The sequence below is a fragment of the Sodiomyces alkalinus genome (genome assembly GCF_003711515.1).
Source record: "Sodiomyces alkalinus F11 unplaced genomic scaffold SODALscaffold_3, whole genome shotgun sequence".
Lineage (NCBI taxonomy): Eukaryota > Fungi > Ascomycota > Sordariomycetes > Glomerellales > Plectosphaerellaceae > Sodiomyces > Sodiomyces alkalinus.
In genome coordinates, this window is record NW_021167081.1 from 1,966,670 (window position 1) to 1,981,761 (window position 15,092).

Here is a 15,092-nt window from a genome sequence, read left to right on the forward strand (position 1 = left end):
TCTCGGAACCAGGAATGATGACTCCGTAGCACAATTCACACAGCGACACTAGGGTCGATCATGGCACGTCGCACTTCGTACAAAGTACAAGAAGGATCGTATTCGTACTCCGTATGTCAATTGTCTGTGTTTTGACATATCGGTCACTGCAAATCCTCCCCTGGACGAACGACACACACGTTTGCGGCATCCGTACTTCAGGTACCCGCGATGAAATTACGCCGTGCTTCGTACATAAGGTACAGTACTGCCTGCACTTGATGTAACCGACTTGGGCTGGTGCGTTCTTTCGGCCTGTAGCTCCACACGTGTTTCGCCAGGGGTTGGTGGCCTGGTTCCAAGCTGCACCTCGTCTCGTCCTTTCACCCAACATCCTATCCTCCCTTTGATTTTAGCTCGTAATTATAGTATTTGCTCTCCATAGAGGGCTTGCTTGGGTCTTGGACATTGTCACGACTCCTTACGTAAATTAGGAGTAAGATGTACGAATACGCCGTACAGAGGACCATTGTATTTTATCCGTACCTTATTAGTTCTCCCTCTGCTGTACATATTCGTCCCAAATATCTATCTACCTACCTTGAGATACCTTACTTACGCGCCCAGGTACGTAACGTAACCCACGTACGTCAGTACCTTGGCAGTATTTCGTACTCCAGTGATTGAGTGGTCCGATCTCATCTTCTCTCCTGCTTAAAGTTTAGCAGGGCGAAACTTCAACTTACCCCTGCCTTACGTACCACCATCATCTACAACGTACTCCCTTGGCCCCGTTTCTTTTCAATTTCCTTGCAGTCGCTTCATCTCTAGTTCCAGGTACAGTATTCATTCACTGTCCTCTTTTTTCTGGCCAGGTTGCGTCAGACCACCTCGCGCCGTGCTATATACCACACGTACACGTGGACCATCCTCACGTACGGAGTGGTGACACATTCAGATCCCCTGGGTCCTACTACCGAGCGAACTGCAATGCACTAAGAGCACCTCCATGTTGACAAGCCGATTGCAGATTTATTCATGTGACGTTGGAATAGCCCTTGTGCTCTATGTCGTCATCGTCATCATGACCCGCATCGCCGCCGCCGTCGCTGGTTACCGCGTCTCGCCGCGTCGGCGTTCCCTCCGGCGTCTCTTCCGGTCCAGAGTCATTCATCTCATCTTCCTCTTCCTCTTCCTCGTCACATTCTTCAACGCCTTCTGCATCCACCGTCGAATCGCCCACCTCGACAGGCCACCGGCTGCCTTTGACGTCCCCAGGAAGCAGGAACGCATCTACATTGCCGCCCTGCACTGGAACGATGCCGCCTTGGTCCGGGACCACTGGACCCCCGCCGTTCTCGATCTCGTCGACGCTCTCGGCCGCGATAACGTCTTTGTCAGCGTCTACGAGAGCGGATCCTGGGACACAACGAAAGCCGAGCTGGCCACCCTCGATGCCCAGTTGGCCGCCCGCGGTGTCCGCCGCAATATCGTCCTCGACATCTCCACGCACCAGGACGAGCTCGAACGCAACATGCCTCCCGAGGGTCATCCGCTGCCAGAGGGTTGGATGAAAACGCCCCGTTCCCGCGCCGAGATGCGTCGCATTCCTTTCCTGGCCCGGTTACGGAACATGACGCTGCGGGATCTCTGGGACTTGGCCGATAAGGGGGAGCGGTATGATAAGGTCCTGTTCCTCAACGACGTCGTCTTCAGTGTAAGTCATTTCATTTTTCCAAGGAACGCCGATTCCACGTCCAATGAAGGAGGGGAGGGGGTTGGGTATGTAACCTTACAGCTAGCTAACGGACGCACGCACTCAACCCAACAGGTCCAAGATGTCTTGACCCTGCTTGACACCAACCGCGGTATCTACGCCGCCGCTTGCTCCCTTGACTTCTCGGATCATGCCGAATTTTACGACACCTTCGCCCTACGCGACATCCGCGGAGACGCCTATCTTACCGCCACCTGGCCCTTCTTTCGTGCCCCAGCCAGTCGCTCTGCCATGGTCGCCCACAGCGATGCCGTTCCGGTCCAGAGCTGCTGGAACGGCATAGTCGCCATGCCCGCCGCTCCCTTCACCTCCTCCGCGAAACATAAGCGCTTGCAGTTCCGTTCTATCCCAGACTCACTCGCCACCCTCCATCTCGAGGCCTCCGAGTGCTGCCTTGTCCACGTTGACAACCCGCTCTCTGGCGAACTCGGCGTCTACCTCAACCCCCGTGTCCGTGTCGCCTATCAACCCGAAGCATATGCCGCTGTCAACCCGGCCGATGGCTCCAGCTGGGTGAGCATGTGGGCCATTGCAAAAGGGTTGTGGTGGCACCGTCTTCTCGCTTGGTTCACGACCGATGCCCTGAAAGGCCACGTTGTGGACAAGCGGATGAAGACGTGGGAGGCCCAGAGCGTCAGCCACCAGGAGCCAGGCCGGGTTTGCATAATCAATGAGGGTCAGGTGTTGGTGTGGAACGGATGGAAGCACGTATAACCAAAAGAAAGAGGGGGAGACAAGTGACATACACGATCATGACAAGTCCTTTCTTTTTCGATTTGTTTTTTCATCTTTGTTTTCATCTTCCCCCCCCCCCCCTTTTTTTTTCATATATATATAACCCTCTCTCTATCTTTTGGACATATTCTCAGCATTCATCGGAATTCAGGCTGCTATTAGCACATAGAAGGAGCAAGATACCCCTCTGTAATTTTGCTTTGGATTATATGGCTGGCTACATAATGCTCTTATCCCAGTCCCATCCCAATTTCTTCTCTGTTTTTGGGTATGTACTTTTTTTCCCACTTTGGGCTGCACTTGGATTTCTCTTCCGGTCACTCAGTTTTCATCATCATACATAAGAGAACGCAACGGGGTCGGACCATTACCCTCCAAACGCCGCCGTCTGACCGTCTCTTGCGTTCTTTCCTTCCCCCTCCGAATTCCCAGTACGGCTCTCACCGCCCCCGGAGTTAGCAGCTGTTGCCGTGTTATCCCCCCCGTCTCGACGAGGCGGACGAACTGCTCCGCCTTACCCGCGCAGATGACGTGGTCGGTGTCGGGACACTGGCCGACCTCCGCAAGGGGCATGACGCGCGCAAGGCGGGCAACGTGGGCGTAGCTCATGCGCTTCTCGGCGCGAAGGCCCGCGGGGAGGAGCTTACGCAAGTGGTCCAGGGCCATGGCATCCATGATGTCGGGCCGGAGCAGGATCTCCCACGGCGGGAGGCGGCGTTGCAGGTCCTGCACGGTGCGGACGTCCTCCAGGACGCGCGGCAGATGTTGGCCTACGCCGTCGGAGGGCCAGCGGATGGAGAGCAGGGCTTGGAGGGCCCCGGCGTAGAGGTCGCGGGACGTTTCCGAGGCGCGGAGCTCGCTTGGCTCGATGGCGTCCGAGCGCGGGATGATGTGCGGGGGCAAGGCCGGCGAGGGAATCAGGTTGAGGACGAGGTAGCGGGCGATGGAGGCGTTGCTCGCTAGCAGGGTGCGCAGACGCTCGAAGGGGGTCGATTCCGGGAGGGAGAGCGCCGTCTTGAGGAGGGTGAGGTGAGGGGCTGCTCTGGGAGAGTCGGGGCGACAGGTGCCTTCTTCGTCATAGTAATACTCGTCGTCGCTGTCATCCTCATTGTCATCGTCGATGACCGAGATTTGCCATTCTTCCGAGGCGCGAGGACGACGGGAGCTCCTGTGGGGAACGGTGAGGTACCGATTGTCCTGAGGAGGTCGTTCGTCGGACGGGGCTGATGAGGTGCTCTGAACAGCAGCAGCAGTAGTCTGCTGCTGGCGAAGTGGCGGTGTTACGGAAGAATGATTCGTTAACATGTGGCTCCAAGCATCGAGACAGGCATGGAAGCCCTCTTCGTCGTCGTCGTCGTCGTCGTCCTCCTGCTCCATGCTTCTGTTAGTGGGTGGCGGCGAAGGCGCAGATGGCGGGGTGGGTGGTGTTATATCGATGGAAACTCCACATGTCGTGCTGCCATGCTCCTCCTCCTCCTCTTCGTCTTCCTGCTGTTCGTCGTCGCTGGAGTCAGGGGACCAGCGGCTCTGGTAGACGGGGGCAGGCTCGGGTTCCTCGACCTCCGGCACAGTCTTGTCCTTGAGATCCGCGTCGGAACCATCGCCCTCGTCCTTCGGCACAGCTTCGTACTCGAGATCCGTGTCGGTATCCTCCTCCAGCTCTTGCTCCTCCTCCTCCTCCTCCTCGGCCTCCGGCAGCATCTCGTATTTGAAATCCGTGCTGGAACCCTCCTCTTCGGCCTCCTCGTGGATCGTGCTGCCTGCGGGAGCCCTAGGCCGGGACTCGTCAGTTATATCCATCTCGGGGACGTTCAAACTTACCGTCCTGGTTTCGATGTCCACCATTCGACTACGCATCATGCGACCAGCTCTAATGGGGAGGGTTTGGGCTTCTTCTTCTTCGTGGTCGTCGACATTCCTGGTGCGTCCCACCTGCGTTTGCTGGTGAGATGTGGCGCTTGAACGCAAGGGAATCTCGATTTCTCGTGCCCGGCTGGGCAGTCCAGAAGCTAGGGGGAGAATGTCCGCGTCGTCGTCGTCGTCTTCCTTGTCGGAAAAGTCTCGGATTGGCTCACGATACATTTTGGGGATAATGTAGAGGCGCGATTTGGGCCTAGGGGGAGCCTCTTTCGGGGATGGGCGTGTTTCCTTCTCCGGGCGCTTTCCTGCTGATTTCGGTTTCAAGGAAGCGCCAAGCTGGGTTTCTGGACAGGTCTTCTTGGGGTCATTAGGCTCGACGTTGTCGTCGAACCCAAGGCCAGCATCGGCGATCATATCACCCAGGGGCTGGAAGGCCAACATGGGCAGGGTCGGTGGCGGGGGACGGAGCGTCGTAGGTCGCCTGGACAGGGTGTCGGAGCGTGCCTTGTCACGAGCCCGAAGGACTTCGTTCAGGGCGTTCGGGGATGGCGAGTCCTTCCATCGCAGTACGGCTTGGGTCCCTTGGGTCGGTGGGATTTTTCGTTTTTCCTGAACGGCACGCTGCTGCTCGTCACGCAAGGCGACGATGGCGTCGTCCGTTTGGCCGTTCAACCATGCAGTCACCTGCTCTGTGCCACGGGTTTGTATGACGATAGAGGAGACTCTGGAAGATCGTGCGGAGGTCGTAACTCCGGTCGAGGTTGAGCTGGGGGTTTGACTTTGGCCAGGGGGCGGCGACGTCGACCTGCGAGTCGGCTTCGTCCCCTGCCGCTTGAATCTGAGCCATGGGATAGGCATCTTGTTGATCTCGATTCAGATTCGATACTAGGTGGTTGTTGATGTTTACGTGTTTCTTAGAACTTGAATTTCAATCGGGATTCATCTTCGAAATCCAGCTGGCCATGGTTGGACGTGTAAAGGCTTTTATGCCACTCTCGTCAAGAGGCTGGGTTCTAGTTGTTGTTGGACAACCAGCATGTTTCTGGGTCGATGTCCTGAAGCAATACTTGTCAGGGCGGTGAATAGACATGGTTAACTGAGTGCAATCGTGTTATTAGGAAACAACTAGAAATTGTCACAGGATACTAGGTGGACTGATATGGCAACTCCCGGATCAATGTGAATGTTCTGAGGTTGGTCAAAGAAACTGGACGCTCTCTTACATCTTTGGGGGTGTCGTGTAGTGACAGGTGTGTTTTCTTACACGGGCTTTAATTTTTTTTTCTAGAAAAAAGTGAAGAGCATGAAGAAGAAAGGCTCTGAAGCCATGAAGGGTTGGTTGAATAAACAATCGGCTTGGAGTTGCTCTGAACTCTGACATGAAGGCTGTATCTTTGTCTTGGGAACACAAAGCTCTTTGAAGTTGTCGGAGACGCACGTTTTGCCTTTGAAACATGAACACCAGTCTTGGACAAAGGGTCTTGTATTACTGGACCTTACTTTTTAGTGCCATTCGCCGTGACCTCCTTGGACTAGTGGTTAGTGAATGGGGACAAGCCCAAGATGTAAATACTGGACAGGACGCCATGGGCATGTCGTCCAAAGGAGGTTCTTAACAGCCCTAAGGTAACACCGACACTGCTCTTTTTCCAACACCCGATTAATACCTGAAAGTCCCCTTGACTTAGTCTGCAGTATCCGATCGTTAGAACTGGTTGATTTCTTGTTCTTCTAGTGGATGTCGAATATCCAGCCAGGAATGATATGTGGCGTTACTGGACGTTGACTTCACTTTGAAGTAGGCCAGGTCTTGATTTTAGGTGCAGTATGCCTCCTGACCGGGCGGAGGACACGCCGAACGCAATGTTGTCCTCTGACCAAAATTGTCCAACGTCGGCCAGAAGGTCAAAACTAGAGAATGAGGACCCGGTCTCGAACTTGCGGGAGCATTGCGAGGCCGTCCCCGTCTTCCTTCGAAGCGAATTTCATCCTCGGTTGGGTGATTGGGTGACACCTCAACTTGGAGCTTGGCCAGGAAACACAGGAGAAGAAAGAAACAATATTATTCGAGACAGGTTATGAACCGATACATTGATTGCTAGCCGGAAGACTGACTTACCACGGACTCTTCTTTTAGAACGCCAATGAACCGCAATCCTTTACATAGGGTCTATCACGTTGCATCAATGAACCACTTCCCAGGAGTCATCCCGCAGTTCTCCAACTCTCCCAGCTCCCCAAATCAAGGGACCGGGGGCGTTTCCAGGAAGCGGTTCATTGATGCAACGTGTTGCGATGCGGACGACTGCGTACCGAGGACGGTAATGACGCGTCAAGAAGCCCAAAACGAAAGAAATACAGTAGTCGTAGCGTTGTCACCAAATGTGCAGGGGCTACCGGCTAATTACCGGCCACCATTGGCTCAATTGCCGTGGCATCTTATCCGTAGGCCTCTGAATTGGTCGCAGCCTGATTCGCTAAACTGGCCATAGGGCTGATGTGGGGGTTCAACGGGGCCTCGTCATCTTGATCTGAGGGAGGTGATTGATCGTACCCTATCTTGGTACTCCGTGTAAGGTCGACGCATTGCTATCCTTTGCTTCTCAACAAAGTGGGTAGTGAAATAAGTTACCTCGGAAACTGTCATACCAGGAAAAAGGCAAAGACGAAAAAACAAAGTGTGTGTATGTATCTGTAGCTACCTTATTAAGGGAGTGAGCCGAGGTGGGTGGACAACGGGTTCGGCCTCGGTGTCCCAGGTAGGAATGGTTGGAATTGTTGATTACGTAGCGCTTGACAAAGTCCAAGGATTGCTCGGATTGGAACGAGGTGTGTGTCCATGGAAACTGTGGCTAGGTACGCAAGACGCTGCCACTGACTCTGATGGCGATTCAATCCAAATCAAAGTCAAATAACGGTGATGGCGCATCATCATTGGTTGATTGCGGCCAAATTTCCCTCGCGAGATGTGTGCGAAGTCGAATACAGGTAGGCAAATGTGATCCCCATCGCTATTCGTCCATGGGAAGGAAATCGAAATGTGAAGTACCTTACCTTATTCGGACGGAGTACGGAGTACTCCGTTGGTGTTTTCAATGCCAGACGGGCTACCGACGCAATGCTGTGTGTGGATGGTAGATGGTACCTTATGTACCTATCGTAAGAGCACCCCCAATCACGTATTCTGTCGATGTGATGAGGCCTACCGTAAGGATGGATGGCTCATCTACCCTTATTAAAGTCACCGAGCGATACTTGTACACAGCAAATACCCTAGACGCGTCTCCTGGTTCGTCCATATTCCAGCATATCCGTACCTACTTCATGCGAATATAAGGTAAGGTATGCATACAGTGTTTAGCGGAGAGAATGTACTGTACTCCGTACACGTACTTCGTACGGAGCATTCGTAATGCGAATGAATGAATGTATGTACGAAGTGAAAAGAAGCGACTGCGAAAACGTGCCAGGCGACTCTTCTTCTGCCAAGGTGTCCAGAACCGAACTGTTGGTGATGGGTGATGGGGTGACCCGCGACGACCCCCCCTCGTAAGGGACGACGACAAAAACGCCCGCCGAGAAACGATTGGTTCAACGTCGCCATTGTCTTACACTAGACCGTCGCATCTGACAGACGAGTACATTTCCAGACATTTCCGTCTTGAACTGGCGTCGCAGCTTGTTCCGTTGTGTTGTGGAATGGGTCACTGTGCTGCTGTCTGTTCATGACGAGCATTGGTAGCCACTAGCAAGGGTCAATACTTCGTTCGCACAATCGATAATTAGGTAGCAAACAGAAGCGGAATATTCGGCACGTCGAAGGGAAGAATGTCGGAAACAGAACAGATTGCAGCGGGTTGCCTCTTCCCACCACGGCCGTTGGGCCGTTGGGGTGGATACTGGGATTCCTACTGCGTAAGGTAAGGTAATTAATAATTACCTGATTGAACCAAGCTATTGCGTAGTTCAACTACCGGTACATAGGCATGGTGGAGACGACGGGTGACATGGCGTTGCTTTGTATCCGTACGAAGGATTCGTAAGGTAGAATACACTAAGGTATTACAACGTACCTTATTAGGTTCCGTCGCTGTCAGACGTACGTATCTACGGATACTGGTTATTCGCCGACGGGCGCGTTTTTGTCTGTTAGCAAGCAAGCAACATCATCATAACTTCTCTTCTTTCTTATTATTATTTGTCTTAGGACTCAGATGCACTCAGGACCGTCTCACGAGCAGAGTTGCTGCAGAGTTGACTTCCATCATCGCTCGGCGTTTCCCGTCATCTCGTACTTTCGGTGGGACGAATATGTGTATGTACATAAAGGTACGTAAATGTAAATACCTTAAGGTATCTGCGCTTTCTTCTTCTCCCTCCGAGCTGTCTGCGGTTTTGCTCCGCCACATAAGGTAGACCCAGAGGATTCGCGACCGGACTGCCATTGGTCGGTGGGTCACGTTAAGGTGGGGCCCGATTTAGGCAGCAGCCCTCGCCTTAAGTCGAGACGCCGAGACTCCGCAACTCCTATTTGTCTCGGTCACCCACTCTGGGTTTCTAAGCAACTCTACCTTAGTCTGTACTCTCGTCACGCCTCAACCACTTTGGCCTCAACTCCAAGAACCTGACCGACTCCGTACTTTCTCGACATCCTGCTCCCCAGGACACTGTCTGGAAACGTACTCGGTTGACAGGACTCGCCTACGAGGACTGGGAGAGTCCTCGCGTCAACTATCCGCATTTCGTCTGCCAGCAATCGCCTTCCTCGTCATTCCATCCATATCCAGTTCGGGTTTCCTATACTCTCGACTCTCTACTCTCCTTTCCCCGCGACTTCGACGAACCTCCCGCCCTTCCTTGCGCATTCGTTTCGCGTCTCGTTCGGGCACTATTATTATTTTACAGCATAACCTCCCGCTCCTCTCGACATATATCCGCTTTGCCTCCCCGCTCCTGCTCCGTCGTCCACTCTCCGCTTTCCCCCATTACTCTCTACCTACGTCGTATTATTATTACTATTGAGCAGTCGACCTCGTCCTTGGGTGGGCTGCGCCTCGTTGGACGTTGACGAGGCCGTTACCATTTTTGTACCACCGTTACTTGTAAGGACTAATTACCCACCAGTCTATCTCTATCTTCCAGTGTTCCTGCTCTGCGTCAGCATTGCAATTTGGCCTCTTGCCTTCTTCCCCGTCTCCAATCCCCCCGTCTATTTTCTCTGCCCCGATCCGCTCCTTCACCACCCCAGAGTCTTGTCGCCGTGACTCACACTGGCTGCTTTGTCCGATCCCCTGTTCACACTTGTCCTTTATCCCCGGTCCTCCTCTATTTGCCGAAGACAAACTAACCTCTGGATCTCCAGGTTTTAGGACTCTCGTCCGCACATAAGCAGACTGGCTCCCCAACATACTAAAATACCTTTTCCTCTACCTTCGCCATGGCCTGCCAGCACCCTCGCCGTAGGACTCCGCCTGCTTGCCCGGATGCCTCTGTCGGCAATGGTTTGAGCCTTAAGACCAACATGACCCTCCGTAAGGCTGCTACCTTCCACTCATCTTCCACATCGTCTTCGCTTGCCGCCTTCGTTCCTCCCGCACTCGGCCGGTCGCAGTCGAGCCTCGAAGATGTCGTAGATGCTCATCGTCGCCGTATGGCATTCATCGTCGACATCTTCGACAGCTCCCTCAGCCTGGACGACGACGCCCGTACGCCTTCAGCTCCCGCGCCTCTCCGCGACGAAAGCTATCCCGTCCCCCGGGGCCTCCTTCCGCCCCCCGTTGTGGACCCAGCCGTCGTCGCCGCCGCCGCCGCCTTGAAGACACCAACCGAGAGACACATCATCCGTCCGAGACACCGCCGTTCGTCCCGTCATCACGAGTCAGACAGCGGTCTCGGCACTTCGCTTGGGTCGACAAACGAGAAGCAGTCGGCTGTTTCCATCTCAAAGACGGCCACCAAGGCCTCCGCCATTACCAGATCCGCCGCAGCGTCCTCCTCTACGATGGAGAGCCTACCCGGCCTCGGCCCGAAGGCCATCAGCCGTATCCATCAGCGTGTTCTTCACCCTTTGCGGGCCAAGGCTTCCCTGAAAGACTTTGAGTCTATCGTCTTGGACGTTCCTAGGCGTATTCGCGAGAAGGAAATTGTTTGCCTCAGGGACCTCGAGAAGACCCTCATCTTCATGGCACCGGTAAGTCAACTCGGGCTTCGTTTCGAGGCTTGGGCCAATGCTTATAAGACGTCGATGAAGGAGAGGGCGAAAACGGCAAACCTGTACCTCGACTTCTGCCTTACGTCCATTCAATGCATCCAAGCGACCGTCGAATATATCAGCGACCGAGAGCAGATCCGGCCCAACGATCGCCCGTACACTAACGGATATTTCATCGACCTCGTGGAGCAGATTCACCAATACGCTCATCAGCTCGCTGCAGCTAAGGAGGCCGACGACATGGATGTGGACCCGTACGTTTCTGTGTCCCTCGACTCGGCAACTTTTTCGTCGCACGGCTGTGTTGACCCTGGTTCTAGTACCGACGAAATCAAACTCTTCGGCGGTGTTTCAGTGAACGGTCGCCCTGCGGAGCTTGTCCGCGTCCGCAAGGACGGAAAGGCCATCTCTATGGCCACAGGCTTGCCCGTGGACCTTGACGACGAGGCGAAAGGTTCCCCCAAGCTGAAGCGGTCTCTGAGCCAGCAGCTCGAGGACGAAGAAGAAATTCTACGATCCATGGCCCGACGGAAGAAGAATGCCACCCCCGAGGAGCTCGCGCCCAAGAAATGCCGGGAGCCCGGCTGCAACAAGGAGTTCAAGCGTCCCTGCGACTTGACGAAACATGAGAAGACGCACTCTCGCCCTTGGAAGTGCCCTCTCACGACCTGCAAGTATCACGAGTACGGCTGGCCAACGGAGAAGGAGATGGACCGTCATATCAATGACAAGCACTCGGCCGCGCCTGCCATGTTCGAGTGCCACTACAAACCTTGCCCCTACAAGTCCAAGCGCGAATCCAACTGCAAGCAGCACATGGAGAAGGCCCACGGCTGGACGTACGTTCGCACCAAGACCAACGGCAATAAGTCCGCAAGCAAGGCCGCCAGCTCGACCCAGCCGACCCCGCAGCTGGGCACCATGCCTACTCCCTCAAGCAGTCACAGCATCGCTACGCCGCCTGAACAACACGTGGATCAGTTCGTCTCCCTGGGGAGCGACGATAACGGCGGCATTGACTTCCCCGCGTACATGTCCTCCGAGGAGTTCAATGACCAATACATGTCCATGATTGGCGAACAGCCAGCCTTGACCGTGGAAGATATCAATCTCGAGCTCTCGCCGACTGATCACAACACGCCGTCGACTGATTCGTCGTACGGAAGATACTCGACCTACCAAGAAGGCCCGGACTTTATCATCCACGACGATATCTATAACGCTCATGTTCAGGTCCCGCCGACACTCTGGCAGGCCGATGGCAAACTGATGCCTGGTCTGCCGGGCTTCCAGACAGTGTCCATGTGCCAGCCTCACCCTGCGCAACCACAGGTAGCTCCGCACTTTTCCCCGACGGGACAGACGAATGCCGTGTTGTTTACGCCCAATTCACTGGGTGAAGTGGATGAAGGATTTGATGATTTCCCGGTGACCGGCGATGACTTCCAGCTCTTTCCGAACACCGGTCTGACCAAAGAAGACCAATTTGACTCCCTCTTCGGCGAGGTACCTAGCGCGGGCCTTGGATTTTCGCAGACCAACTCTCAAGTTCTCTTTCCCGCCGACATGGACTGGGCCCACATGGAGTATCAGGCCTACCACCAGCAACAGCAGTAGAGGGATTTTTTTTTACGACGTTAATGATATGACCAAGGCATTTCATATCTTGCCGAACGAAGATTGTCAAGAGAGAGGAGCGACAGTGGTCTCAAGTTCTGAGACTAACGATGTGATAATTTGGCGATTTTGTTTTGACTGGAAATCACTTTCCTTATTACTCTCCTCATTCTCGACTGTGCACTTCTCCTTTCACTTGAGATAATCTTTTTTTTTTTCTCTTTTTTCTTCTCCTTGAGAGGATGGCCCGCTCTGGTTGTGGAACTGGTTGACAACTTGGAGGAATGATTTGGCGGTGGGCACAGCCAAGGAGACTTGGGATTAGGATCAGGAACAAACGCCGTCAGACTGCAGAAGTGGGATTATTCTCGCTTGGATATCTGCACTCACAGCGTATTGTCGTTTTATGTAGATCCAGCGCAGTTGCTGAAAATTAGTATCACATGGGATTTTCGGACATTCAACTCCATCCTCCGTCTCATTTGGCTGTCACTTTATTATTACACCCTCGCTCGTCCCTGTGAGCTCGCAGCGACACGCTTCTCGGTAGGTGCTCTACGGTTCTCAAACTTTTTCCATGGTCCTTTTGAAATAATTGAAATTCGAACAGGACCTTCATGACTAACCCTGTCTTGAATTCAATGTGTATTCTTGTAATTATGTTGTGTCCGGTCGACGTACGAAGTAATATCAAAAGAATGTGGCTGACAACAGAGTCATCGCCGGTTGCTTATACTGTAGCTGGGGCTGGGCGAGACTACATATAAACTGATATCCAACCACGAGGCTAAGCTAAGGGTAGGAATAGGGGGGTGGCTAGGAAAGGTTAAGCTAAGGGTAGGTGTGGGGCTAAGTTTTAATTAGTCGAATAGAGGAATAGTGGAATACCGGAATAACGGTATAGGGGAAACGTTTCTCCAGTCTTTACGAGTCACGTCGTAACACGTTAACGTGTTATTCCCCTCTTTTTCGTAGCGTTAACGTTATTATATCTCTTTCCTTTCACCACTACTCTATATTTTTATAGAGAGTGTTTTCGTGCTATCACTATTACCCTCTATTAATACTTTTATCATTAACTATATTAATTTATTTATCTTCCTCGTTATCTTCAGGTATATTTTCCTATCAGAATCGATTCTTTAGTGTTTTATGTCTCTAACCGCGTTAGAAACGATTCGGGAACGATTCGGGAACGATTAGGAAACGTTTTAGAAACCTTTTTAACCCCCTCTAAAATTTCTCCTATAGAATTCGCGATAATACCCTCTAACTACAGAGATACGGAGGTATACTAGTAGTATATAAATAGGGAAGATAGTAATAAACGTCCTAGAAATCTACTAGAATTTAAGACGGACGGTATAAGTATACTCGTTAATCTAATACACTATAGTTTACTAACACTTCTATAAGACTAGTAAGGTTATCCTAGTAGCGGGAGAGATATACTACCGCTTTATAGAAGAAGACGGCGAGCTCTACTTTAATATAAGTATTTTCCTATTCACGAAATAGCGATAAGGCTTTAATTAATTTATTCTATATAGCGCTCTAAATTTTCCTTGATTAGTGCACTAAAAAGATATATCTATAAGACACACTATATATAGGCCGCTCTAAGTGTTTCGGGCTCTCTTAACGCTCGTGATAATACCCGCACCGCTTAATATTACCGATCGATACGAAACCTTACTCTTATTATTAACGGTTAGCTTAATACTCCTCGTAAGGCTAAAGCAGTGGCTAAAGATATATATCTTCGTAATATTCCGCGAAATAATAAAGGAAATATAAGGACTATTTCAGAAACGATTCCGAACCTATTTAGAAACGCGTGCTAATATATCTATTTTACTAGCCCGATATCCTTCGTATAAAAATAGATCTTTTCGGCTAGAGTTTAGAGGAACGTTACCAGGCGTGCATAGAGTAGAACTCTATTAGTCGTAGTATATTCTATTGTATTTTTCTATTAGTATCTTTTACTAATAGTATCTATTGTATAGGCTACTCCCCCCCTTATTACGACTATCTTTATATAGTCTAGGCTAAGTATCGCTATAATAATATAGCGGATAGTAAAATAGTCTCGGGTAAGTTTACTACTCTTTATAAAATAAAAACTAATAGACTAATATATATTTTACTAGATTTCCCTAAGGCCGTCCGCCCCCCTCCCCGTCACTATCGGGTCTTATAGGCCTATAATACTACTCCTAATAATAAGGAGTAAGTAGTTATTTATAAAACGTTTTAGAAACGTTTCTATTATATCGGGGTTTTACTATTTCGGACTTCACGATAATAATTAGGCGTCTATAAAGGCGTTTTTTTATAAGATATAGCTTTTTTTTTAAGAATACCCTATAATAATACGAATAATAATACCGATAACTAAAGTCTTCTTACCTATCTAACTCGGTTATCCTAAACGTAATAATAACTCTCTTTCAAGTTCGATCCGCTTTAGCTTAAGCGTATAACGCCGCTTATCTTTAAGCCTTCGCCTCTTAATTTCAGCCTCTAATTCACGATCTTTTTAAGCTATCTTATATCTACGTTCCTCTATATTAAGAGACCTCTCCTTAAAAGATAAAGAAGCTTATAAAGCCTAAATCTAACCTAGGGTAGCCTGCTAATACAGATTACGTGGATTTAGGCGTTAACTTCGTAAGCATCTTAGAGGGACCCCGCTTAATAATACACTCCTTATACTTCGTGCTAGAGAACTTCGAGAATCCGACTCTATATCGTTTTAATCGAATACGCCAAAATCTTCCGAAGGGTTAAGCGGTAACCTCGAAATCGATCGGCTACTTAATACTACACGGCTTCGCGACCGATCACGAAATTCCTCCTCTTATTCGGTATTAGTCTTATGCAGTTTTCTTTCTAGAATACTATAAGGTT

The 15,092-nt window shown here is 51.2% G+C and overlaps 6 protein-coding genes across 6 annotated transcripts; 4 read left to right on the forward strand and 2 right to left on the reverse strand.

Annotated features, from left to right (window-relative positions):
* Nucleotides 1-1,063: 1,063 nt before the first annotated feature.
* SODALDRAFT_323320 (hypothetical protein) lies at nt 1,064-2,470 on the forward strand (the record flags this gene model as incomplete). The annotated part of the gene is made up of 2 exons (XM_028609797.1): nt 1,064-1,696; nt 1,811-2,470. The coding sequence occupies 2 exons, from the start codon at nt 1,064-1,066 to the stop codon at nt 2,468-2,470; spliced, it is 1,293 nt and encodes a 430-aa protein (XP_028467860.1).
* An 89-nt stretch (nt 2,471-2,559) lies between these two features.
* On the reverse strand, nt 2,560-5,423 carry SODALDRAFT_332215 (hypothetical protein). The gene has a single exon (XM_028611648.1). It carries the CDS (start codon nt 5,207-5,209, stop codon nt 2,813-2,815), a length of 2,397 nt encoding a protein of 798 aa, XP_028467861.1. The 5' UTR covers nt 5,210-5,423; the 3' UTR covers nt 2,560-2,812.
* Nucleotides 5,424-5,654: 231 nt separating this feature from the next.
* SODALDRAFT_358480 (hypothetical protein) lies at nt 5,655-6,676 on the forward strand (the record flags this gene model as incomplete). Its single annotated transcript, XM_028614106.1, has 6 exons — nt 5,655-5,685; nt 5,737-5,815; nt 5,895-5,959; nt 6,087-6,117; nt 6,178-6,358; nt 6,554-6,676. The coding sequence occupies 6 exons, from the start codon at nt 5,655-5,657 to the stop codon at nt 6,674-6,676; spliced, it is 510 nt and encodes a 169-aa protein (XP_028467862.1).
* Nucleotides 6,677-6,790: 114 nt separating this feature from the next.
* SODALDRAFT_358481 (hypothetical protein) lies at nt 6,791-8,360 on the reverse strand (the record flags this gene model as incomplete). The annotated part of the gene is made up of 8 exons (XM_028614107.1): nt 6,791-6,882; nt 7,086-7,164; nt 7,227-7,309; nt 7,424-7,472; nt 7,745-7,856; nt 8,004-8,070; nt 8,147-8,262; nt 8,332-8,360. The coding sequence occupies 8 exons, from the start codon at nt 8,358-8,360 to the stop codon at nt 6,791-6,793; spliced, it is 627 nt and encodes a 208-aa protein (XP_028467863.1).
* A 205-nt stretch (nt 8,361-8,565) lies between these two features.
* SODALDRAFT_358482 (hypothetical protein) lies at nt 8,566-9,615 on the forward strand (the record flags this gene model as incomplete). Its single annotated transcript, XM_028614108.1, has 4 exons — nt 8,566-8,666; nt 8,768-8,798; nt 8,928-9,414; nt 9,476-9,615. 4 exons carry the CDS (start codon nt 8,566-8,568, stop codon nt 9,613-9,615), a joined length of 759 nt encoding a protein of 252 aa, XP_028467864.1.
* A 173-nt stretch (nt 9,616-9,788) lies between these two features.
* SODALDRAFT_339361 (zinc finger transcription factor ace1) lies at nt 9,789-12,179 on the forward strand (the record flags this gene model as incomplete). The annotated part of the gene is made up of 3 exons (XM_028612851.1): nt 9,789-10,541; nt 10,602-10,816; nt 10,883-12,179. 3 exons carry the CDS (start codon nt 9,789-9,791, stop codon nt 12,177-12,179), a joined length of 2,265 nt encoding a protein of 754 aa, XP_028467865.1.
* Nucleotides 12,180-15,092: the final 2,913 nt, after the last annotated feature.

Bases quoted from the DNA above. Each gene is read 5' to 3' on its own strand.
- SODALDRAFT_332215 (XM_028611648.1), bottom strand. From the start codon at position 5,209: ATGCCTATCCCATGGCTCAGATTCAAGCGGCAGGGGACGAAGCCGACT.